This window comes from Vanellus vanellus (genome assembly GCF_965231255.1).
Source record: "Vanellus vanellus genome assembly, chromosome: 17".
NCBI lineage: Eukaryota > Metazoa > Chordata > Aves > Charadriiformes > Charadriidae > Vanellus > Vanellus vanellus.
The window spans coordinates 7,388,606-7,412,709 of NC_138922.1; the positions used below are offsets into that span (position 1 = coordinate 7,388,606).

Genomic DNA, 24,104 nt, shown 5'->3' on the forward strand with positions numbered 1-24,104 from the left:
TCCCCGGGCACCTCCGGGAGGGGTGCGGCGGGGCGGGGCCTCTCATGCACACCGCCCCACCACGGGGCGTGGCCTCGTGTATGCAAAGAGCCGTGCTGGGGCGGAGCCTCGTATGCAAATTAAGACGAGCCGCGTCCTCTCCTCCCTTTCATCCGACGCGCTCATGAATAATTCAGCAGCCCGCTCGCTCGAAGCCAATCAGAAAGCGGTCACCCGCTACATGATGCACCCGCCACACCTCCCCACCGCGCTGCCTGGCTCGGGAAGGGGCCACGCCGCCTCCGCCCCCCAACTCCCCGCTCCAGCCCCGGGGGACTCGGGCACCCAGCCCCGGCCGAGCCCAAGGGTGGCAGGCCGGGGAAGGCGGCTCCCATGCCGTGTCAGGCCCCCTCCTCCCGGCTCTGTTCACCCGCCGGCACCTTCCCTCGGCTTCCCACTAACCTTCCTGCGAAAAAGGGGTGGAAAGGCTTAACAGAAAGTTGAAGCCTTAGTTGGAAAGAGCCACACAACTGCCGCTGTCCTGCTGCACAGCTCGGCTGCAGACAGCCCGTGTCCTACCCCAGGGACAACAGCTGGGTGAGGAATCAGTAATTATGTGGAGTGCAGTGGTAGTCCAAGATCTGCCAACCTCTCTGCGTCTGTGCAAAAGCTTGAAATTACCTCTGACAACGGGCCAGTAATGGTCAACGTTTCAGCCAAGCTTCCAAAAGTGGTGTTTTTCAATTAAAATATTCGTTTCTGTCATCTTCTTGCAACAACCAGCTGATCTGCATCGCAGGCCAAAATGAAGCAGTGGTATCAGTCTGCATCATAATCCCATCCTGGTAAAGGCACCGTCAGATAGTGTGGTGCTGAGCAAGGCAGCCACAGTTTCTCAATCCTCCCTGCAGTGGTTATTAAATTCTAATTGTTTTGTGCTGAATCAGGGAGTCTCTACCCCAGCGAAACTCACTGGGTGGCTCTTGTAGAGTTCATCGATACAATTCCACCTTGGCATAGGCAGATGAGACTGACTGAAATCAACAGAAGTGAGTTTGACCTAATTCCAGGACAAACGTGAGCCCTGTGGGTCAGACTAGAGCTCTTCTGGCTGCGCCTGTTCTTAGACACTCTCTTCTCACTGCCTTTAATCTGCAAAACAGTCTGGGAGAATGCTGAGGGCACAGACCGGAGCTGCCAACAGCCCCAGCGTTTGCAGAGGACTAGCAGCACAAGCACTGCTCGAAGGAGGAAGAGGCAGGAGAGGGCGTGTGGGAGCTGTCAGACCCTCACCTCAGTGGAGCCTTGATGACTTCCAGCATCTGATAAGAGGGGTGTGTGCACAAAACAGGACCAGGCGCAGCGCTTGCAGCACATCCCTACCACCTTGGGCTACGATACCTCTGACCACCATACCTCTGACCACGCAGGAGGAAGATGGCAAGGTGTCATGTGCCGACAGGAACTGTACTCGGACCCAGGGACTCCTCCAGGCTGAGTCACACTGCCCTCCCAGGGAACAGGGCAGTGGCTGGATCCAAACACAGACGGGGGTAGGAGCGGGGTTACGCAGCCACAGGGTTGCATGACCATGAGCAAGCACTCATCAGCTGGTGCTACTGGGGTCCCAGTAGCCTCCCCAAGAGTGTCTTCCTCTGCATAACTTATTAACATTTCTGCAGGAATTAAGAACCACACTGAGGAGGTCACGCTGTTGGAAAAGGCTTTTTTATTGCTTAGCCTTCTCCCCATCTCCAAAAGGAACTAAAAAAATATCAAATAAACTGCATCTAAACCAGTTGCTATTACAGTTCTGAAGAACCTCGATACGAAATGCAGCCATGCTCAGCATGCTTCTACCCACTGAGCAGACTCTGGCACCTGTCACTGGCACTTTTGCATAGAGGCTAAAGCAAATTTGGTACCTGGATATCCTGGTGGAAAGCTCCCACAATAGGGCCTGGAAAGCAATGATATCCTGTTTGGAGCACAGCAGCCATAGAACTGGAAGGCTCATGAGGAATTTATAGCTTCTTTCTTTACTGAGGGATCTCTCACTTGCAAAAGACAAGACAAGGATCCACAGCCAGGAAAGAGGACGTCAGGCTGAAACAGAGGGGGCTGCAGTGCAGCCCTGGTGAGACTATCAGATACAGTATGCTGATATCAGTGGTCAAACTTGAATATGGCATAATGCTGCGTGGCCAAAATGCATCTCAGCACAGCAGCTACAGCATGAAGCCGGGGTGCCATCTGCAATGCTCTGGCACTTTTTCTGACCTCCAGATGATGAAATAGCGTTAAAGGCACAGTTTCCTGCTCTCTAGTGCCTGGAAACTTTACTCCAGGTGACTGAGTTTTATGGCTGTGCCTTTTTCAGATCAGAATCTGATCTGGCAGTTGTTGGCGTAGCTGAATGACAGAGGCTCAGGACACCACCACTGATCTGATCAGCTTATTCTGTCCCTGACTGACCTCAATGCCTCTCCAACCATTGGACTGGTGTAGCACTGTGGTTCTTAACATGTGACAAGAGGATCATCAGCAAAGTGTTTTCTAATGGTCCACAGGTCAGCCAAAGATGACAGAGAAAAGGCAGACTAGTGGTCCACAAGATGAGAAAGCTGGAGCAAGCAGCATTTATTCCAGTCCAGAAATGCCCAGCTAAGCCACACACACTTGCTTGCTGTAAATTTTGCTATTACGCCTAAGCCATCTGGTTGGGTGAAATCTGGAACAGCAAATAAAGTGGTCAACTACCCAAGGTTCCAGTTATCACAGGTTCCATTTTCTGTAATATTTCATTAATCAAGAAAACAAATCCTGAGTAAAGCTCTTCCCTTCATCCCATACCATTTCTGCAAGTGACAGTAAGTTCAGTGATCAACATCAACCGGCAGCTTGAATTCCTTTAGCGAATAAAAGGCAATTTCTCCGTGATCCACCAGTGCAAAGACCACTGGGACATCCCCACTCTGATACGTAACCTGCTTCAAAGCCCGAAGGGATGGAATCTGCTCATCAAAGCTGCAGAGAGAAAAACATCCCGTTGTTCTCAAAGCAAGAAGAACACAGAGACAAAGCTGTCCTGGCCAGCGATCACAACTGCCCACTTTGGTCTTAGAAGTTGGTAGTGGACTCCCCCCACTTTCAGTCAAAGCAGGAGGCTGCCAGCCCCAAGAGAATACACTGCATGCTGGGAACTGGGAGCTGTCAAATCCTCTGCCAAAAACAAGGGCAACTGCACACTGCTCCCCACTGTGCCTATTAGATGCAGCTCACAGGGGTATTGGCAAATTGCCAGCCCAGTGCAATCTTAATACCTTTGTGCCAAGAAGATCTTTAGGTTGCTGGGATCAACATCTGACCTGCTTTTCCCTCCTTTTAATTCTGAAGAGTCTGTTTGCTCATGAATGAAAATATTTATAAAGCAAGGATCACCCTACTTGCTCATGACAGACCTTTGTAAAACTGCGTTACCACCTTCCTTGCTCTGGCTACTGCAGCTGCAGAGTGGAGGAGGGACAGCTTTGGTACATATATAAAAATTAGAAAAGGCAAAGACTGAACTTCATACCTGTCTATGGAGTTTAAGCATCAGATTCTGGATCCAGCAAGAAAGGGGACACCTATCCTCTGTTCGTACTGATCTTAAAGTTACATTTGACAAAGATCAAAATACTAAACCCATGGCCCTGAGCCTGTAGCAAGCTCTGCGAAGGTACATCTTTCCAGAAATCCATAAGGATCTGCACAGGCTGAGGATTCAGGTACCACATGGCTCCCTGCAGAACTGAGCTCTCCCTAAGTTTCACAAGCATTGCACAAACACAGCCGTGGCTTCTTATTCCTCACTCCAGTAACACTCAGACATGAGCAGCAACCAGATGACCAAATAGTGTGGGCTGGGCGCAAGGGCTGAGGGAATTGTCAGCCACAGCCTCCAACAAAGGAGGAACTGAAAGGGGGAAAAAAAATAAAATAAAATAAACCTTCTGGGCAGGACCACCCTCGAGGGAGGCACGCTGATGATCTGTAAAGCTCACAAGATGCTGGATCATTTACAGATCATTAGGACTTCATTTCTGCAACAGCAACTCATATGTTTCAGAACACAGCATAAGACCCATGGATACCTCCGAACACACATCCTGACATATGGCTTCCCAGGGTTTGTCTTCTTAAACTTGGCCACAGCATCTGCTTGATACACGTTGAAGTCTATCTTCATGCCCTCTGGGTCCTCCTGCAGCCTACAGAAGAGACATCACATCCACATATGTATCGGAATGAAGCGTTGTGGGGTATACATACAGCAAAGAGGGAGCAAAAGCTCTTGAAGCCCTCTAATTACTTTCCAGATCTTCCCTGTAGTTAGACCAGACCAAGCTCCTGGCGCACACCTGCTCCACTGCCTTCTCTGGGAACCCCCTCGCAAGAAGCACCGCTAACAGGTACAGAAGCACGGCACCACTCTGCCCTACAAACTCTTTGAGGCAGGAGCAGAATCAGAAGTCCCAAAGCCAAGGTTTTATAATCACTTCAGCAGAGATGGCAGCACATTCCAGGGATGAGGCATAGGTTAAATTCAACCAAACCTCTGTGGGAAATCACCTGGCCAGGGTGCAGAGAGGCAACGGCAGGGAAAGAGAGCAACCCCAATGTTTTAATTTGCCTGGAATGCCCTAGCTCTCTTGCTGCAGGACCTGGTACTTCACGAAAATGTCAACCCCTCACTACAGATCCAACAGGGTCATGGAGCAGAGCACTGGATTCCCTCAGCTTCCTGGATGCCAAACAGCTCCCAAACTGCTGCTGTGAGTGTCTCATAGACCTCACAAGCAGGGACAGTCACAAGACACCCCCACTCCCTAACAGCTATGAGCTGGCTGGCTGGATACTAACCGGGAGGCTCCATCCAGGATGTGGGAGGGCTGCAGCACGCTGATCTGCTGGAGGAACACAGCTGGAGGGAGAAGGAACAGGAAAGGATCAAACCAGCTATTTCTCTCCCAGGGCACTCCAAGCACTCCACCACCACCCACAAGCCTTCCTCCTCCGACAATGGCTGGCAGCACCACAGTCACCCCTGGCTACTTCAAAGACCTCAACTTCCTCATCTCCTCCCAGCTCACAGCCCAGAACACCCTGCAACTGCTTTGCATCTTGCTGGCTCCGATTTCCCATGCCTAACAGCCTAGCAGGAAGGACTCCAATACAGTAGGACATGGGGAATGGATTACAAGACCTCCCAAGGCCCTGTTTATCCTGGCACTTGAGTGGGTTATAGAGAGAGATGGAAAGGCAGAGGACAAGCTTTCTTCTCCCTCCCCGTGCCCACAGCTGGGCTCCTCTCTGCCTGCTTTGCCTAGGCCTTCTAATGAGATTCTTCTTCTCAAGGTACTGTCCCCTAAACTGATGTTCAGCTTCTCCACATCATCCCTTTTGCTGTTGCATACCAGGCAATGTTTCAGAGTTGGGGGGGAGAAGGGGGTCCCAGTTAAGTTCCCAGAACCACTACCTGGTGAGGTAGCTTCATCTGGCCGCAAAAGTGGTGTAACAGCTTGGTCCCAGAGATGTGGCGGTCGTTTCCAAACCTTCTGCCGGCTCCTCTGCACCAGAAGGGCTTTGTACTCCTGCCAGTTGGAGCAGTGCCTCACCTCCCGGTCAGCATTGATGCTGCTCTTGTACCTGCTCTCCCTTTCTCGCTGTTCTCTTTCTTTCCGTGACAGTTTCTCCTGTTTCTGATTGATGCGTGCACACCAGCAAGCTGCATCAACCTCCCTCCCTGGCACATTCTCCGGCAGGAGTCTGTTGTCAGGTGAGGGCAGATGTGTGCACGGCTGGTCTGGGGCCACGTTTGGCAAGACAATGGTGGTAAAATCCCAGCGGGGTGCATGGGTGCTAGTGCTGGTCTCCTTGTGGTCTCCTGCATGGCCCCAGGAGGGGGTCAGGGACTCCTTTTGTCCTGTATCAAGAGGAACTGGGTTTGACTCTCCCTCTCCACTGCCAGCATCTGATTCCTTTGGCTGCTCTGACAAGGGCTGTTCATCCATGGGAAGGCAGCTGGAGTCTCCACAGTCATCTCCACCTTTTTTGGAGGTCCCTTCAGCTTCTGGAAGGTCCTCCGACACCTTATATTTCTTCTCATGCGACCTAAAGACAGAAGCAGCAGCATGAAAGACAGGGAGAGTGTGTGGTGGAAATTTATTCTCTCTGAATCCTGCCACCTCGCTGCTAACAGGAAGAATGCAGTCTGCCAAGCCTGAAGGAAGGACTGCAAAGGTGGCAGAAAACCCCAGACAGGTCTGCAAACTCTTAACAACAATCTGTTGGCTGGAAGGAGGGTGTTCGCTTGTGTGACAAAATGAGAAGGGAATAAAGCAGGCCAAAACCAAGCAATGAATGCCAAAGGCAGAATAAGTTTCTCAGCAGTCCTGCATGAGGCTTGACTTCCACACCCAGGAGAATCCCAGCCTTGATTTGCATAGACCAACATTTGCAACCTGCCATGCAGCCTCCACATCCCCCATAGACTGACCCAAACACCTCCACCCAAACATGATGGACTTCAGCCAAACCAGCACAGGCCAGGCAGAAGCCTTCTTGCCAGTGCCTCTTACTGGTACGAGATTCAGCCCCTGATCCCAGAGAAGATGGGGCAATTCTTAAACCATCAGTTTTATCTCTCAGTTCCTAAAATTTCATAACTCCCCAGGCACTGATTTACTTGTTAACAGGAAAGGACTTGCAGACCATTCTTGACCTCACTGTTTCTTAAAGGATGACGCCACCTACTGGAAGCTGTCATAATTATGAGCAAAATCACTAATTATGTCAGATTCTATTTGCCTTTTAGCAATGTCTAGGGGCCACGTGCAAGGACCAGGACCCAACTACGCCCTCTGCTGTACAGTCCTAGCATGGGGTGGATAAGTGTAAGATGTGCACTGTCGTCTGTGCGTTCCCTCTACAAAAGAGCAAGAGGAGACATCTGCCAAGTGTTTCTTCTGCATTGACCTCTGACCTCTCTACCCTTCTATTTTGGCATCTCACCGCTGCAGCTGGGAGACACAGGGTCAGTTCGTCCCTATTAGCCCTGCATTAAGCACAAATGTGATGAAAGGGCACGCTGCAAAGAGTTCAGGAAAAGCACTGTACTGCTTGGGGATGGCCAAGAGCAGCTGTGCCGGACAGGTCACCGACAGCACAAAGGGCTGAGGTTGCTGTTCCCAAGCCACAGAGCCTGGGAGAAAATGGAAGAATGCTTTGGGCCATATCCTTACCGGGGGCTGGAACTCCTCTTCCTTTTGCGATGGTGTTTCCCAGAGCTCTGGCAGTGACTTTCCAGGTTCAGTTGCCTCTCGTAGGGAGACAGGACAGTGCTGTAAGGAGACACCAACACAGTGGCTGACAGCAGGGCGGGGCAGCGAAACTACCCTTCTGCTCAGCCCCAGAATACAGCAACAAACACCTTTTCTTCCAGGCACAGAAAATCGACAAGCAGGACCAGGACGGTCCTCAGTTCATGCCCCATTTCATGTTCCCAATCATCTCCTCTAGAGGGAGGAGCAAGGAAGGGTAGACTGCCACTTTTAGCCTTTAATCCTCCCAAGAGATGGAATGCAGGGTCAAAGTCCTCTTCTCAGCCGTTCCACTGGGGCCATGCAGTGGGCACAGAGCTGCTCAGGGTCTTCAGAAAGGAGAAAGCAGCGTGGAAAGAAAAAGCTGGTTACCTGGGGTCGAATCTCAGTACAATATAACCCAGTTGCTTCAAGTGGCTGAACACCTTAGAGCAAAGGAAAGCAAGAGGGTTAAATGACTACCCTAAAACCAAACAATTTATTTCAGTTCTGCTATAACTGGGTAAACACAGTGTGGCACTGGCAGAGGAGAAAACACCAGGGTTAAGACCCAAAGCAAAGGTGGGGAAACAGGAACTGATCATCTGGAAGAAGGTAAGTGGGAAAAACTGAGAATGCCTCCCCTTCCCTCCCTAATTGTCCTACTCTGCTCTCAGCCACTGAAAGAGGTTGTGTGGCAGAAGCTGGGGTCTCTGCCTTCATCCTTCCTGCAACAGCTGGAGGTCCCAACACACCTGGTAATGCGGCAGGCTCATTGCCTCCTGGGACAGCAGGATCTCGTAGGCTTCCTGGATTGACAAGGGCAGATCTCTGTAAAAGAGCTGAACAGAGCCCTGCAAGGCAAAAGCTTGGTGTTGAGAGAATCACGGGGAAAAAAATATGCAAGCTCACACCCACCAGTGTCTTCCCACTGGTCTCAGCACCCTCCTTCACAGGATACCCACGCCTCCCCATGTGCCACCTGGATTAGTTACAGTCCCCCTCTCACGCCCAGTTCCCCCACGTCCTGGTTTTCATAGCCAGGTAAGAAGTTCCCACCCACAGCTGTGAGTTCCTGCTCCAGTGCTGCATCTGTTTGGAGGATGCACCTGGGAGCACAACACTCAACTGTTAAACAAATCAGTGCTTTGGGAGATAATTTTCTTTAACTTTGATGGTCTCAGTGATTCAGGACACAACACAACTACAAAAATATTTAGGACCAGCACAGCTGAGAGCTGGAGCAGAGGAATTGATGGCATCCTTAGATGCATCCTTAGATGCCATCAATTGGCAGCTCCTCAGAAGCATTTACTGCAGCGCCAGTGATCCCATAGGTAGTATTCCCCAGGCAGTAGCAATGAACCTCCAAGAGGCAGTTTTAGGCTAGCTTCTTTTTCCTCCTTTTTTTAACGTGTTTACTCTTAAACAAAGAAAACAAAACACTAGGAACCACACCTCTCCCATGGGACGGGCTGAAGGCATCTAACAGGTCTTTTCTGCTTCTGGGGAGAGATTTTGTATTCTGCAACTGACTAAATTTTAGTTTCATGAATTTGTTACAAACTATTGTTTGTAAAATTCCCAGAGGTAAAAAAAACCCTATCTTTGCCATTAGGATTTAAGGCATGGCATCAGATGCCCATAATGTGATTAAGTTTTGCTAAGGGGAAAAAAGCTCCCCTTTAGATCGGTGCACCTATTCTACTGATAACAGGCTTTGGTGGAGAGACAAAAGAACTCCTCTCTACAGTAAAGAAATCCAACTGAGCCCTAACCACCATTTCTGCAAGAAGAGCACTGAATGCAACCTGGTCTCACGCCCCTGTCTGCCACATTTAAATTTTCTTCTGCCGTATATACCGGGAGGAGATGCCAAGTAGCAACCCCAAAGATCTCTGCTTAAGCATAAAGCATGCACAGCACTGGCTGCTATACAACTGCCTCTCAGGCCAACACCCTTCACATGGAAAGATCTGATTTAGTGCCTAAATTTGGCCCTACCAAGCTGGAAAGAGTTTCACTATCAATTTCCCAGAGAAGCCCAGAAAAACTGTGCTAATGAACTTACAAACTCCGTCACTGCAATATATCTAATACACTGGATAAGGGAGGAAGTCAACTCATGACAGAGAAGGCACTGACCAGTCTCAGATATCCTCATTAACTGTACACCAGTTCTGAGGAAAAGGATTTCTCAAGTATCAAACCTTTTATTCCAATTAACTCCTGCAAGGAACAGAAGATAATGGTTTGATCTCGTTTCCAGAAATTCACAGAACAGTGACTTTTCCTGGACTGTGGAAGTTCAGGTCCCTATACCTATAGATTTTGGTAAGGAAGTAATTGATATACAAATGTGTGTTTCATCTCCTCCAGAGCAAGACAGTAAACAGAGATCTCAATAGAAAACTTCGTAACACGCTCCTCATGCTTCTCTCATTCGGATAAGACAGCTGACTTATTAGCTGTACTAACGGAAATTCGGATCAGCTAGAACTCTTCTAGTCTCCACTCTCAAATATGACATAGGAGTGGGTTAAACACAATACCAGCGGGATAAACTGGCCACCAATCCAACTAACACGCACTGTCAACGACACAGAGGCTGCTTTGGAGTACAACATACGAACACACGGCCTGGAGACAAACAACTCCATCACCAAACAGGCTAAAAGAGATGATTCCTCAAGAACCAACTGTTAATCAGCTGCTTAAAGTGCAGCAAGGACCAACACAAGTCAAGCGATTTCAGACTTCAGTCTAAAGCTGCTTCAATTCCTCCAATCATTCAGGAAGGACCCAATGTTCCCATCCACGCACAGGTATCCTACTTACACACTCCAGCAGGTACAGAGCTTCCTCGGGCAGCAGGCACTGTTTGCCACGCTCTGTGAACCCCATGGTGTGCCAGAACTTCCCCTAGAACAGAAGCACAAATCCGTGATGGGCTCTGGCTGTTCCCTGCTGACAACGAGGCCCTCTCCCATTTCAAGAAGCAAATTAAGCAATCTGCAGTGGCCAGCAGGAGATGATGGCACTGAGTACACTCTGCAGCAGACTCACCGCAGGGGACTGCAGCTCTACGATGCCCTGTCCTGGCTTCCACTCAGCTTTCACCAGACTTGCCCTGAGAAGGTTAAAGATTAGTTTGTTATTACTACCATGTCCTACTATGAGCTCCTATTGTGGCAACACAAGCTCAGGAAGGTATAAGAAGGCAGCAAACTTCCAGGCGGCATTTTTACAGGGTAAGGCCTTAGAAAGACATCATCCTCTGGATCTGGCAGTACCAGCTGATGATTTTATCACCAACAACTAGTTAAGAGTGTCTTCAGCAGCATCACAGACGTCTGTCCATAGGCTACAGCAGCCTGCTGGAGATGTGTGGCCATGATACATCATACAATTGTTTGGCTGCTGCCAAGACTATCAAATCACTGTATCCCACCCATGTGGTCTCATAGGAGAAATTTAATAGCTGAGAAAAAGCAGAGGGCAACTTTGCAGGAATGCAAACATGCATTTTTAGCAGCTGGTTCAAGAAAACAGAAGCTAAGACCTGTAGGGTCCACCATGGACTTGCTCTACAGCTTTAGTCAGTACCACAATTTCCCTATCTGAAAGGGCACCTAAACCTACCCAGTTGCCCTCCCATCCTGAGAGCCTCCACTGCTGCCCCCAACACACATTTACAGATGTACTTGAACAAACCCAACTGTGCCAACAGTGGAAGGTAACAGTCCACCCTGTCTGACCTGCCTGTCTGCTGGAGGTCACTATTCTCTCTCTAAAGTCACCAGCCGTGTGATTTTATGTGAATAGTGTCTGCTGCTACTGATCAGTGCCAACAGAGAAACTGTTACCAGAAAAGAGCAGGCAAAGAGGGAAAGCGTGTGCTGAGAGGTAGAGAGTGAAAATCTCCTGAGAAATGATAAGCTCCAGAGACTGGTAGTGCTGCTGAAACCACCAAAACTGATAAACCAGGGACACCGAGATTCGTCTGCATCTGCACAAGGCCACACGTGAGGATCAGCAAGGGGCTGTGTATCTGCAAAGGCTACAGGATTATGCACACACATGAGAAAACCAAGGGCCCTTTGAGGGACTTTCTGAAGACCCACACTGAAGCCACCGGAGTGCCAGTGAGACCCTCTGCTCCCGAGGGAACAGCCGGGGTGAGCCGCCCCGCGGCTGCTGCCACCGGGGCGCTGTGAGCGGGTGAACCGCGGGGACGGGCGAGGGAACTTACTGCGCTACCTGCTATTAACGGCTCGGTTCTACCCATACCAGCACCCGAACGGGCGGCAGCTGTGCTCTGACCCGCCCGGCGTGAACCCTCCCAGGGAAAAGGGAATGTAAAGCCCCGCGCTCGGTGCCTTAGCACCGCCCGGCGACCGCCGGGCCGCCCCCAGCCCCGGGCACTTACAGCCGCTCCACACGCTCCTCGGAGAGCAGCTGCCACTGCTCCTCCCGGCACCGGCGCAGCTTCTCCGCCTGCTCGGCCGACCCGTCGGGGATGAAGTCCTTCTGGCCGCGGGGACCCTGCGGGGCCTTGCGGCCGCGAGCCGCCACCAACTCCGCCGCGCTGCGGGGCGAGACGGGGGAACACAGTGAGGGCAGAACGCCCCGACACCCACCGGTACCGACCCCCCCGTGCTGCGGGCAGCCGCCGGGGTCGGGGCCGGGGCCGGGGCCGGGGTCGGGGAGGCCTTACCTCCGGCGGCGCGACCCGCCGGGCTCCATGGGCGCGTCGCGGGGAGCCGCTTCCTTCCGCCGCCGGGCCCTAGCGCCGGCAGAGCGAGTCGGGCGCTAGAGCGCCCCCTGGCGGCTCGGAGGTCTGCGAGCGGCGGAGAGCGGGCACCGGGGCACCCACCGGGCTGTGCGTTGAGCTGCGCGCCGGGGTCCGTGCACCGAGCGTTGTCCCGGGGCTGGCGGGGTGAGGTGGCCGCGGGCGCTGCCGGCCGGCTGCCCACCCAGCCGCTCACACCACGCTCCATCAACAGGGCTGGGGAGAAAGTGCAGTGAAACCGCTCATGAGCTGAGAGAAAGACAGGGAGGTCGCTCACCAATTACTGCTATGGGTAAAACAGTCTCAACTTGGGGAAAATGACTTAATTGCTAGTTAATACTAGTCCCAGGTGTGGATATCTGCTCTGGTAGGGAGTCCAGGGAATGCCTACTCCAGCACCTGGACCACCTCTTTCCTTCTTTCTTCCTCCATGCTGCTCACAGGGCCATTTCTTACACTTTTCCCTCACTGGCACACAGGGTTTTGCCCTTTCTTAAATACATTTCCCCAAAGGCACCATCAGCATCACTGATGGCTTCAGCTGTCCCCTGCGATGGGGCTGTTGGAGCCACCTGGAACCAGCCAGAACCATCTGGAAGTGGCTGCATCTGGCATGGGGCAGCCCCATCCTCTCCTCACAGAGCTCCCCGCAGCCCCCACAGCTGGTGCTGTGCACGCTCAGGTGTGTGCCACAGCCCCCAGAGCAGAAGCATCCGTGCTGGGGAAGGAGGTTTTTCCCTTCAGCGGGTGTCACTATTTCTCCTGGCTCAGGCTCCAGCGGCAGCCAGCACGCTGCTGGTGGGCTGTGTGGAACGTGCATTGGTTCAACTGGGCTGGAAAATGAGAAACCTCTCTGCACCACGGCCTCGCATCTTTGCTGACGCGGCTGGATTTGCTGCCCGGGGAGGCATGAATGGACCTGATGGGGAAACGCACCGAAAGTTCAAGTTTCACCTCAAGCCCGTCTCCTGTTGCTGCGGGATAGCTCGCAGGAGTCACTGAGCCTCAAGTAGGAAAAATACAGCTTTTCCCCCCACTGGAGTCCCTGGTTCCCACCGTGGTTTCCCAATAATAGTCCTTTGACAAGATGCCAGCATAGGCAGATGAATACACAAAACATTCCCCTCCATTTTCCACTGAATGGTTTAATTTTCACTTCCTGCCTGATTATTTCCTCCTAAATTGAGCCTTCATCCTTCAAGGGGGTCAAGCAATTTTGGTCAGCGCTGCCCCTCCTTGCCACGCAGGCACACGAGGACTCATGGATGGCACGAGGGGCAGCAGGCTATGTGGCGGCAGTACTTTTTCTCCTGATTTCCAAAAAATATGTATTTTGGAGGCTACTTGGACTGTCTGATTTTAACATAATCTCAGGACGCCACATCCTGCAGCTTTCAACTTATGGCCTGTCACCCCTTTGTTTAACTCAGTCTCTCTTCAAAATAGATGTGTTTAAATTGCTCCAGGAAAGGCTCTGATCCAGAATTTGCTTTTGTCACCCACTGTGATTACAAGACCCAGAAATGTCAAGACTAATCTCAGTTCACGTTTCTTTTCAATACTGGGATTTTAGCTGTCACAGGGCAGGGTCGGGGGGGGTCCTGTTCCTCACAGGGGCACCAGCAGAGCCTTGTAGTTGGTGGGACTCACCGTTCTCCCCAGCTGAAGCCTATTAATCAGCGCTAATGAACTAAGTCACATCAGCTGGGTGTGGGTGGTCCTGGGTGGGGTGCTGCGCTTTCTTTTCACCACTTACAAATAGAGGGTGAGGTGGGTTTGTTTTTTCTCCTCAAGTATTTTTCTGGGTTTAAATGAGGGGTTTTAACATTAAGTTTCTGTGCAGCTACCTTGAAACTATGGTTGTAGTGCTCATGGTGGTTTTTTTCTTAAGTTTGGTGTATTTTTCCCTTTGGTCTGGGTGGGACTCTGGGGCCTCTCCAGTGGAGCAGCTGTACGTGGCAGGAAACCTAAAAAGCAATTGTTGGGGACTGTCCTGGGCTCTCTGCAGTGAGTCTTTGTGGCAGGGCTGTGAGAAGGTCCACAGCTGCAAGATGTTCCTCTTGGAGCTGAAAGAATGGTGAGCAGCAGCAGCAAAACTGACTTTGTGAGTGAATGGTCTGTTCAGGGGGTCCTGTGAGCTGAAATAAGGGTGGGTGTGGGACTGTGAGCCTGGAGGCTGCCGGGGAAGAAGAGTGTGGGTGTGTGACACCAGGTAGCAGAGCAGAATCCAGCCCGTGTCTTCTGGATGGTATGTGCAGCTGTTGAGCAGCTATGGAGAAGGCTGATGGCGGAGGCCATGGCTGCTCTTAGTGCTCCTGGGGGATACTGCCCTTGCCCCGAGGGGAAACGGGCTTGATTTGACTGGAGAGACTCGACACTGAATGTATCAGGATGGATGGCTCTTAAAGCAGGTAAGTGTGGCTGTTTAGTCTTTTTTTTTGGGGGGGGGGGGGGGGGGGGAGGGGAGGGGAGGGTGTGGAAAAAATGTTGATAAAGTATAAGAAGACTCTTAAGATTGAAAATGTGGGCTGGCTGCCTCTCCTGAACAGGGCAGCCTGCTCCCCTCTCTCCCTCCTGCTGCTGATCCCGGCACTCGGGGGGAGCGGAGCAGAGCTGCAGTGTGAGGGGAAGGATTTGAGCCCTCTCAGTCCTTTTCTGTTGTGTCCAAGTTGCGTTTGTGCAGCCCCTGTAATCACAAGTTCCTTGTGGTTAACTCCTGGATGAACTTGGTGTAAATAGACTCATAGTGTTTTTGAGAAAACAGGAGAAAGTACGGCCTTGGGATTGTTTTTCCAGTTTCGTGTAGCGTGCAAGGCACAGCCAGGTGGGAATTGCGTGCTCTATGCTTGAGCTAAGCAGCACTGCCAGGTACGGCTACCTGCTTTAATCCCTGTGTTAACAACTCCTGCAGTTTCTGGCATGATGTTTGGAAATATTTTAGTAACTCTGCGGAAACCAGCTGTGCCTCAGCTGTTCGTGGCTCAGAATTTATCTATTTGCCAACAAATGGTAACACTTGGAGAATGGTCCCCGAGATGGGTAATATGGTCTATCCACTTCGACTTTGTTGCAACCCATTAATCATGTCCCAAATCCAAGGGGGTTTGTGTGTAGACCCCCTATGTGATTTGGGACAGAAAAGGATGTTAGAAACTCCCTAAAACTGGCAAGGGCTTAAGTTCTTGTGTGTTGCAATGCATGTGATGTTGTCACAGTCGCTTAGCTCTGAGCTATGCTCATATCATCAGTGTTCAACAACCCTGTTATCACAAGTTAGCAGTAGTTCAGCATACAATTGTCTAATTATTCTTATACTTAATTATATTCTAGTGGAAGATATCTCAACTCCAAGCTTCTAGACCATCATATAGGCAACTTCTTACATTAAAACATAAGAAGGCAGTGTTTGGCAATCAATTTCAAGAGGATTTGGCAGACCTTAAATATGCACTCAAGTGCTTGGGTTTGGATGAAAAGCAGATAACGGTGTCAGGTGTTACAGCTTGTCTGGGAGGTGTGGGACCAGTCTGTTTTCTAGCCTCACCTGGGAGTTTTTGGCAAATTCCTTGGTGCTGTAGGATGCTTGTGATGCCTGCAATTGTTCCTGCAGCGTGTTACAGCTGGGAGTTTGGGCAGGGCAATGCGAAGAGACTTTTGCACAAAAAGGAGATTATTGAGGAAGGTTACTGGGCTAAACCTTTACTGTCACTTGTCAGGGCTGGGATTGGGAGGTGTAAAGACAAAGTGTTTAAGGAAAAAAACTGTCTCTCAGAATAGGATTTTGCAGATTAATCAGTTAATATTTCTACATAACAAGTGTGCGTGCTGTGGTTCACTGGCATCTTTCGCTGCCTTCTGATGACTGAGAAATGGAGGAGCTTAAATTTTGCGTTCTCTCCTCTGACAAGCTTGTTGTAGAAATTACCTTGGTGTGACCATCTACAGACTACAACACAATTCTTGGGGCTCTGGTCTGCAGCAGGAAAACCGATATAGTATTGCTATGCAGGCTTGTGGTACACAATGAGCTAGCTAAAGCCCCAAGTAATGATGTGAATCTAGGCTTTCAATTACCACTACGTGAATTTCTAGAACTGCTGTCTGTTAGTCATCTAAGGATTTATTTGAACTCACTTACTGGAACCTGCACATTGTTAATTACATGTGAAAAGCCAAGGAACCACGGACCAAATCCAGCAAAAATGATTAAAATAGTCAGGACTCTCTCTTACCTCAATGATGCACTACATTAGGCTGGAAGAAATGCTGAATTATTTCCGTCTGGAGAGAATGGCTGAAGCTTTTCTCGTTTCCCCAATTTGCCTTGGCATCCTGCTTGCGATTCACTTGAGTAGACTGAAGGTTTACACTGGGATGCCTGGCTTTGGGTAAAGGAGCCTCACTGTTTAGAGTTCAAGGCTATGGATTATGCTCCTTGCTCAAGTTTCATAACTTCTCCCGCAATGTGTTTGCGCTCACCAGGTACTTTGAAATGTCTTCCATGGGCTTTGGTCTGGAAAAGCACTCAAAAACCTGCTGCTTGTTGCTGGGCTTTCCATGAAAAAGAAATGCCCAGTAGGGATATGCCTTTGGGTCAGAGACAAGTGACTGAGTCAGGACTCCCAGGGTGTCTTTGGCTTGTGCTGGGGACTGGAAAGGAGGAGATACTGTTTAAGGCAAGGAACTGGGAGATCAAGGATCTGTTCTGCAGTGTCTCATTAGCTTGTGAAGCTCCAGGCTATTCCTTACCTGTTCTGGGCACCCCCGGGGTTTTAAACCAAATGGGCCGAACAATTGGTGCTGCACTGCTTCTAAGGCTGAGTCCATAACCATGATGAGACTGGGAGCAGTGGGCAATTCAGGTGCTAAGGAAGGGTGAAGAGCTGCTTGGTGTCTGCACCAGCGACCCATAAGACCACTAAACTCTTTTCTGTGTTGCTGCTTGCATTTTGAAGGTCTTTGTGTTGATTAGTTGGAGCACTAACAATGTGCTCCTCTGGGCTCTTAAGTTTAATTCAAGTGATGCAGCAAGAGGTTAGAATGATATTTTAACAGCTCCACAAGCAAATCAGCCCTGAGAACACTAAGTCTCATCTGCAGCACCTTGATGGTGACAGGTCAAGACAACTTCAATTACAGAACTACAGTATGTTGATTTGTGCTCTGTATGCAAAGCTAAAAAGGATGCTGCTTGCTTTCTTCTTTGCTTGTGGGAAGCAAATTGCCGACATTGTTACCAGATGGGGTGGGAAGGGGTGAGTTTCAAGCCAGCAGCGGGCACCAAGCAGGCACTGGGGAGAGGAGTAGGAGGTGGCAAAGTGCTTGCAGGGTGGGTTGGAAAGGCTGGTGTGGTGTGCTCTGCTCTGAGGAGGAAGGTGCTAGAGGCTTCATGTGATAGTCTTCAAATGAATAGGATCCTCTGCATTGACTATTTTGTCTGATACCTCTCTTGTTGCCAGCCCCTGTGTTTCTGCACTGCTGCTGGGTACCCAGCTCTCACTCCTGAGCATCTCTTGAATACTGTGAGGAGATTTACAGCAGTGTGACACTTGCGAAACCCCTTAATATCTATCCTCTTTGTGATCCCTCCCTCCTGAATGTGTGGCTTCAGGAGTCTGGCTGGGTTGATGGGGTACCCAGAGGGTCTTTGATCCCAAATGTCCCACTAATGGTGGGATCCTGCAGGATAAGCCCTGTCACTTGGGGATCTTCAATTGATGTTAAAGATGCTGGCTGACTTCTTACCACCCTTGAACAGGACTGACCTTGACTTAAGGCCATTTCCCAACCGAGTAGTGGTTCTTGCCTTCAAAGTTGTATGCAACTTTTGGAGCCCACGTCGAGGCTGTAACTCCCTTTTGTTTCAAACTTACAGTCTGAGAACTCTCTCAAATGTGGACATGGTATTTTATGTGATTGGATTCCACTTGGACCAAAAAGGCAGACTTTTAGAAGTCTTACATTTCTGCTTTGAAAGGGCTGTGTAAGTGGAAAAACACTCAGTGCCGAAGAGCTGTTATCTTTCTGCCAGCCACATCTGGGTCTGGGGGCAGCCTGTAAAGCCAGTTACCTCCTTTTTACTCTTCAACAAGGCTTTATGCTGAAAGATAGAGTAATTGTCGCCTTACCCAGCACAGGTGATTTTAGTCACCTAAAAACACGTTGGCAGCAGATGTGTTAGATGGAGCACTTGGGGGAGGTGTGGAGTCCACCTATGTGTGTGCAGTAGCCCTGGGGCATCCAGATGAGTATTGTGTGGCAGCTCCTGCCACACATGCAGGGACTGTCCTGTAAATCTTTTCCAAATAACCAAGCTGCTTTCCCCCTCTCCCCCCCATAATGTTGCTGCTAAAAATTGAAATAAGTTGATAACCTGCTCCTATACTGGGCCCTACTGCCTGTGCTTGTCTGGGAGCAGGGGGCAGCTGGGGGGAGCTCCTGGCTGCTTTGGGGGAGTAACTTATGTCCTGATAGCTGCTGCTGTTGGTTATGCTGGGGGCACTGAGATTCACAGTAACAGTTGGCTGGTGCCTCTGATTTGGAGCTGCAAGAGCAGCATTTGTTCCCCAGTGGTTACTGCAGCCCACCAAACCATTTGTAAGAGGTGCTTCAGCTTCCTTCAAACACCAGAACTGAGGCTTCAGCGTGAAAAGTGTAACTGTAAGATGTCTTACAGGAGGAAAAGGTACCTATCTATTTGTCTTTAATCAGAGCAAAGAGTTCAGTGCATATCTGCAATGGGGAATAGAGGGCATGATGGAAGTGGACCCTCTGCAGCCTTGTTTGATCCTGGAGTGACCTCTTGGCTCCTATGCCAGCTGATCCCTTGTGTGCTGCTGTGCACCAGGAAGCACAATTTAGTGCAAGGGCTGTGCTCCTCGATGTGAACCTCTGCTTCGGGTGTGACTTGAGCTGTTCCCATTATTGTGTAGGTAAATCAACAGCATTTATTTTAGTTGGCAACACTGAGGACTGGCATTATAAATCTTTCCCTGTCCGTCTATGAGGCTTTAAAAGCAAAAAGGTGTGCTCAGGCTGAACTTGGGGCACAGGCTGGGATGTAGTCTTTGTACATAGTGCTCTGAACAAGGTACTTGGAAAAGTGAGGGCAATGCCCCTGATGTGAACAGAAATGTTTCTTTCTCCTGAAAGCCTAATTTTCCGACTTTCAGGAGTTCCAGCCATTGCTGAGAGCTGCCAGTGGCTGTAGGGATGGGTAAATTCAAACAAGAAACTGTTACAGCAGAAATGGCTGTCCAGAGTCAACTTGAGCCGGGTGTAACTTTATCCAAATGCATCCAGAGAGACTACTTTTTTTTTTTTCCTCCTTGGTTCACTCCTAAAATGAGATTTTGTCTCTTCCTGAGCTGACTCTAAAATAGCTGCTAGCGAGCTGCCCTGCATGCCGGGGACAGCATTAGGAGGGAATGAGTTTTGTTGTAAACCATCTGCAGTGTGGGTTAGTAATAATCCTGCCAGCCTAGCGGGGTCTGGGGTGGGGCAGGCAGGGTTAAGCCCTTTGATTATACCTGCACATCCAAAGGTAAGCCTGGATACAGCAACCCTTCTGTTATTGGTGTGCAATGCTGTAACAGGATGCCTGCAGCGGGCTGATATTACCAGTGTGCAGCACTGCTATCAAATGGGTGAAATACAGGAGCCTCCAAGGGGCTGGAGGACAGGGAAGGCTGTCTCCCTGCCTCTTGCTGCTGGGTGGGAAGGAGGGATGGCTGCAAGGAGGTGAACTCTTCCCCCTTTGGGCAGTGGCAAGGCCAGAGGTGCTAAAATCACTAGTACAGCTTTGGTATCAATGTTTTTAAAAGGATATTGAAAGCTTGGAAGGCATGTAGAAAGAAATACCTTGGAGGGAGGGAATGCAAGAACTTGATCTGCTTAGTCCTTATCAAATGAAGAACTGGGTGACTTCATTACACTAAGTACTTTCCCAGATAGCAAAAAGCACTTTAATCTTGCAGAAAGAGGCACAATGAGAGACTGTGTCTGAAGGATAAAATCAGAACAATTGAGGCTAGAAATACTGTGCAATCTGCTAATGACTTCCACCCCAAAGGGCAAATTTTGTCTCTTGATGGGATGGCACGAATTGGCTAGACTTGTCTTGCATCTTGACTAAACCAAGCACCTCTTTGGCTGACAAGGTGACGGTTGTTAGAGTGGTCAGATGGGAAGAGGAGGTGTTTCCCACCCTGGGATGTGAGGAATGGGCTCCCTTCTCAGCACTGTGAGGCTGCAGGGCCCAAGTCCTGGGGCTCCTGGTCATGCTTGAAACATCTGACCAACCCCATTGTATTGGCTGTGCCAAACCTGCTGTGCAGTTAGGTGGACTGATGGTCCCACCTTGGCCTCAGCTTCCACAAACTCTGGTGTCCACAGCATGTTCAATGAACCAGTGGCAGACGTGGTCTTCCTTAGTGCTGAGCTTGCCAGAGGTGGGGGGTGGAAAACAGGTTGTGCTCATACATGAGCAGAAAAATTACTTCTGCTGCCTCTGTTCTTGCACTTTTATCACTGCTGTTGGCATTTAAAGAGCATTGTATCCGGATTATTCATGCACTGCTAATAACTCTGGAGTGCTGTATGCTAGATCCTGCTTTCAGCTGTACCCGGCACTTCAGTTGCGCTGAAGCCAAGTGAGCTGTACTGACAGATCTGAGGAAAGTCAGAATTTGATATTGAATAAGTTTGCATCCATTTCCAAAGCGTGGCTACAGAACAGGAACAGCATGATCCCTGCTACTGGCATAATTCCATTTAAATGACATACCTGCAAATGGAAAAGCTGCCAGTGGGTCTGTCTGGTGGTATGGAGAGAAATAGAGCACCGGGCTAGGAACACCTGATAAAATAAGTTTTTGTCTTCAGTTTTATGAACTGGAGATGAAAAGTGTGTGGGTCAAGCAGATCTCCTGTTGCAAGCTGCAGGGAGTCAATGGGTCTCCAAGGGAGGGTATGGAGAGTGCAATCATTAATATCCACCTAAAATGCTGCTCCCTCTGTACCTGCCGTAATGCTGGAGGGAGTAGGGGGTTTGAGCCCTATGTGTAGGGGTGCAAGTAGGATACAGCATGGGGCTATGGCACCGCTCAGGGATGGGAAACCTTCAGGAAAGCATTGCTCTTGATGAGCTCTATTTGCAGGAAAATTGAGTGTCTTTCTCTGGCATTGGAAATGTGATCTGCGAACACAGCCCCGGGACTGCTGGCAGCTCGGTTCTTCACTCGGGTCTCCCATGGGTCCAGAAATCTGATGGTGCCTTTGAGGAAGAATCCTTGTTTAATTATGTTGTATGAGTTGCGAGGTGACAGAGTGGTTTCCTTTGTTAGCTGCTGACTTGCTTGGGGAATGGTTCGCCTTGTTCTTAATGAAACCTCTCCCTTCTGCTGTGGATGGAAAACAGTCTGGAGACTAATGAAAATGTCCTTCCAGAGGTGCCCTTGATTCTTAGGGACACCAAAGATGCATTTGTTTTTTGTGGGGAACTAGCTATCTAGCAGCAAGATAACCGCCTCCCAGGCAAGCAAGTAAATCAACTGGATGTGTCAGCACAGTAAATGCTTCCTAGGGGCAAACCGAGGCAGCTCTGAGAGGTGTTGGGGGCCCCGGGGCAGGGTTGCAGGACGGGGGCCCCATCATGTGTTCAGCAATGAAAGGTGCTGGGTACTGGTGTAGCAGAGCCGAGCTGTTGCCGTTGCGTAGAGTAAGGTGTGTGACTGATCATCTCAATCCTACATGTCAAAACTTGCATACAACTGAAAACCAAAACACACTTCTCCACTGCATGTAGTGCTAGAGAACAAGGGAGGTTGGACAGAGTCACAGGTGGAAGAGGCAAAGGCTCCACTATTGCAAGATGAGGCTGAAACTACCCAGAGCAGGACAGAGTTGGGCTTGAGCAGTCACTGCCATCCCCAGGGTGATGGACCTGTAGCTCCAGCTGTGCAACCACATGTTAATAAAGGATTAAGTGCTACAGACGCTTGCATTGGCTTTGAATGTAGAGCATGGAAAGCTCCTCTCTTATGTTGCTAATAATTCTCCAACCTAATTTCTCTTTCTCCATTCAAATTGACATGTTTCCCAGCAGCTGTCTGCTAAATCCCAGGCAGGTTTTGTAATTGGCCCCATTTCCCCAGGAGCTCTGCAACAGCAAAGCAGCTTTTATCATCTTTTCATTCCTCATGAAACTTTTCCAGTGAAGAAGGAATCTTTTTTCCTGCTGCCTTTGGTCCTTCCAGGCATGGCTGGTGGGGCTCTCCAGGGGCTGGAGGAACAGTTTATCTTGGCTCCTCCTGACAGCATTGCTAATTTCCCGATAATGCAGTTAATATTAACTTGGCCTTTCTATAATTTTTTGGTGGTTTTAGTATTGGGAAGTAGATAGGGGCTACAGCTGGGACTCTTGCTGGTTTGCTGGGAAAGGGCCCTTTGGGTTAAGAAGTTGAGATCCCTGGATGCTGTCAGGCACTACCGTAGGGTTTTGGACAAATCCTGATGCTCTGGTGGAGGGGTCATACATACAGCAAACACTATTCCTGGAGTGTCCTGTGCATCAGGGAGCCTGCTGCTGTGGAAAAGCTGCATTTGAGAGTTAAAGGGGAAGGAGCACAAGGAAAGCCTGCAACCATTGCAGCCCACAACTGCAGGACTTCAGTGGTGACCTGTTTTCATCCTGGAGAAGGATCCTGCTGCATTTCTGTGCTGGTGAACCTGCTGGCAGAGACAGGTCCAGGTCTTTGCTTCCTCTGCTTGCCTGCAAGGTCTGCCTTGTCATTCAGCTTACTGGAAGATGACAGAGCGTCAATGTTAGATGGATCTAACCCTATTGCAACTTTCAGTTTGGATGACTAGAGCTGGTGCCAGGATCCTGTTTGCTGGATAGACCCCCCTGTTAACAGGGGTCTGCAGGCAGCCATGCAGTGCACACGTGCTGCTTTTTGCTTGGTGCATCCGATGCAGGCAGGGTCACAGCCCTGTGAGTGATGGGGGTGTGGAGGCTCTTGGCTTTCCCTGGCAGCTCATCATGGCTGAGGGCAAATGCAACTTGCAGACAGTGTCAGGTAAGAGCATCTCCTCTTGGGAGCCTAAGGGCTCGCTCCAGATAAATTGGCCGTATTAGCCCTTGTGTTGCTGAGCAACCCTCTGGGCAGCCTGTGGTGAAGGAAGCGGCTGTGAATTAGAGAAGGATCCACATCTCCTGCTGGCTCTAATCAAGGTCCCAGCCCTGGATGCAGATTACAGCCTGGTTCGGCTGCTTCTCTTAACTCGAGCCCTGGATGAGTGTTTATAATGCTGTAGCGTTCACAGCTTCCATCCAGCAGTGTTTGCATTTGTTCCTAGTCCTTTGATCATGGTAATAAATCCCAGCTCCTCTGGCAAATTGGATCTCATCTATGAGGCTACAAGTGGTGTTAGTGTTGATGGACTGAGGTGCTTTGCTTTGTATCCTTGTTTCCAGTTTGTCCTGGCTTGAAGAAGATAACACACTTGGGCCTGCTTTCTAAAGCTGTTTCTAGTCTTGGATGCCCTGTGGCCCTGGGCTGAGCCTCTTTAAAAATGAAGCTGAAATTCTGGTTCTTTGCAAATGGAATCCCAAACAGAACTGGGGCCAGCCCCTGGCACCGCTGAGCAGTGAGGCTGCAGCAGGCCAAAGGCAGGCAAAGAGAAGCTTCTGCGTGGGCTGTGTGTGGCACTGAGGACTGACGCTCGCCTGTCACTGCTCTGGCTCCGCTGTCAGAAAAGTGCTGGCTGGGGCAGCAGTTGTGGTGGAAATGGGTTGGCTCAGACCTTCCCAGGTGAAAGGTGTATTGGGTGTTAGCGTTCAGGAGAACCCAGCTGTCCCCTGGCCAGGGATGGGACTCAGCTGGGCGGTCTCTTGCTTGTGTGCTGCAAGGTCCCATGGGCACATATTCCGCCCCAGGCGCAGGATAACCAGCTTGGTGGGATCTGCTGCATCCCAAAGATGCTGCAAG

General features: G+C 50.1%; 1 protein-coding gene across 1 annotated transcript; it reads right to left on the bottom strand.

Moving 5' to 3' along the window:
- Positions 1-2,192: 2,192 nt before the first annotated feature.
- TSEN54 (tRNA splicing endonuclease subunit 54) lies at positions 2,193-12,086 on the bottom strand. The gene is made up of 11 exons (XM_082492369.1): positions 12,040-12,086; positions 11,752-11,910; positions 10,389-10,452; positions 10,161-10,244; positions 8,078-8,176; positions 7,716-7,768; positions 7,266-7,364; positions 5,501-6,135; positions 4,885-4,945; positions 4,116-4,232; positions 2,193-3,006 (listed from the first exon to the last, which is right to left on the bottom strand). The coding sequence occupies exons 1-11, from the start codon at positions 12,066-12,068 to the stop codon at positions 2,856-2,858; spliced, it is 1,551 nt and encodes a 516-aa protein (XP_082348495.1). The 5' UTR covers positions 12,069-12,086; the 3' UTR covers positions 2,193-2,855.
- Between the last annotated feature and the right edge of the window lie 12,018 nt (positions 12,087-24,104).

Coding starts and splice junctions, on each gene's coding strand:
- TSEN54 (XM_082492369.1), bottom strand. CDS start 12,068: ATGGAGCCCGGCGGGTCGCGCCGCCGGAG. Junction 8,177..10,160: donor CTCTGTACCTGCTGGAGTGT/GTAAGTAGGATA, acceptor TTTGCCTTGCAG/GGCTCTGTTCAGCTCTTTTA. Junction 4,233..4,884: donor ATCCTGGATGGAGCCTCCCG/GTTAGTATCCAG, acceptor TCTCTTCTGTAG/GCTGCAGGAGGACCCAGAGG.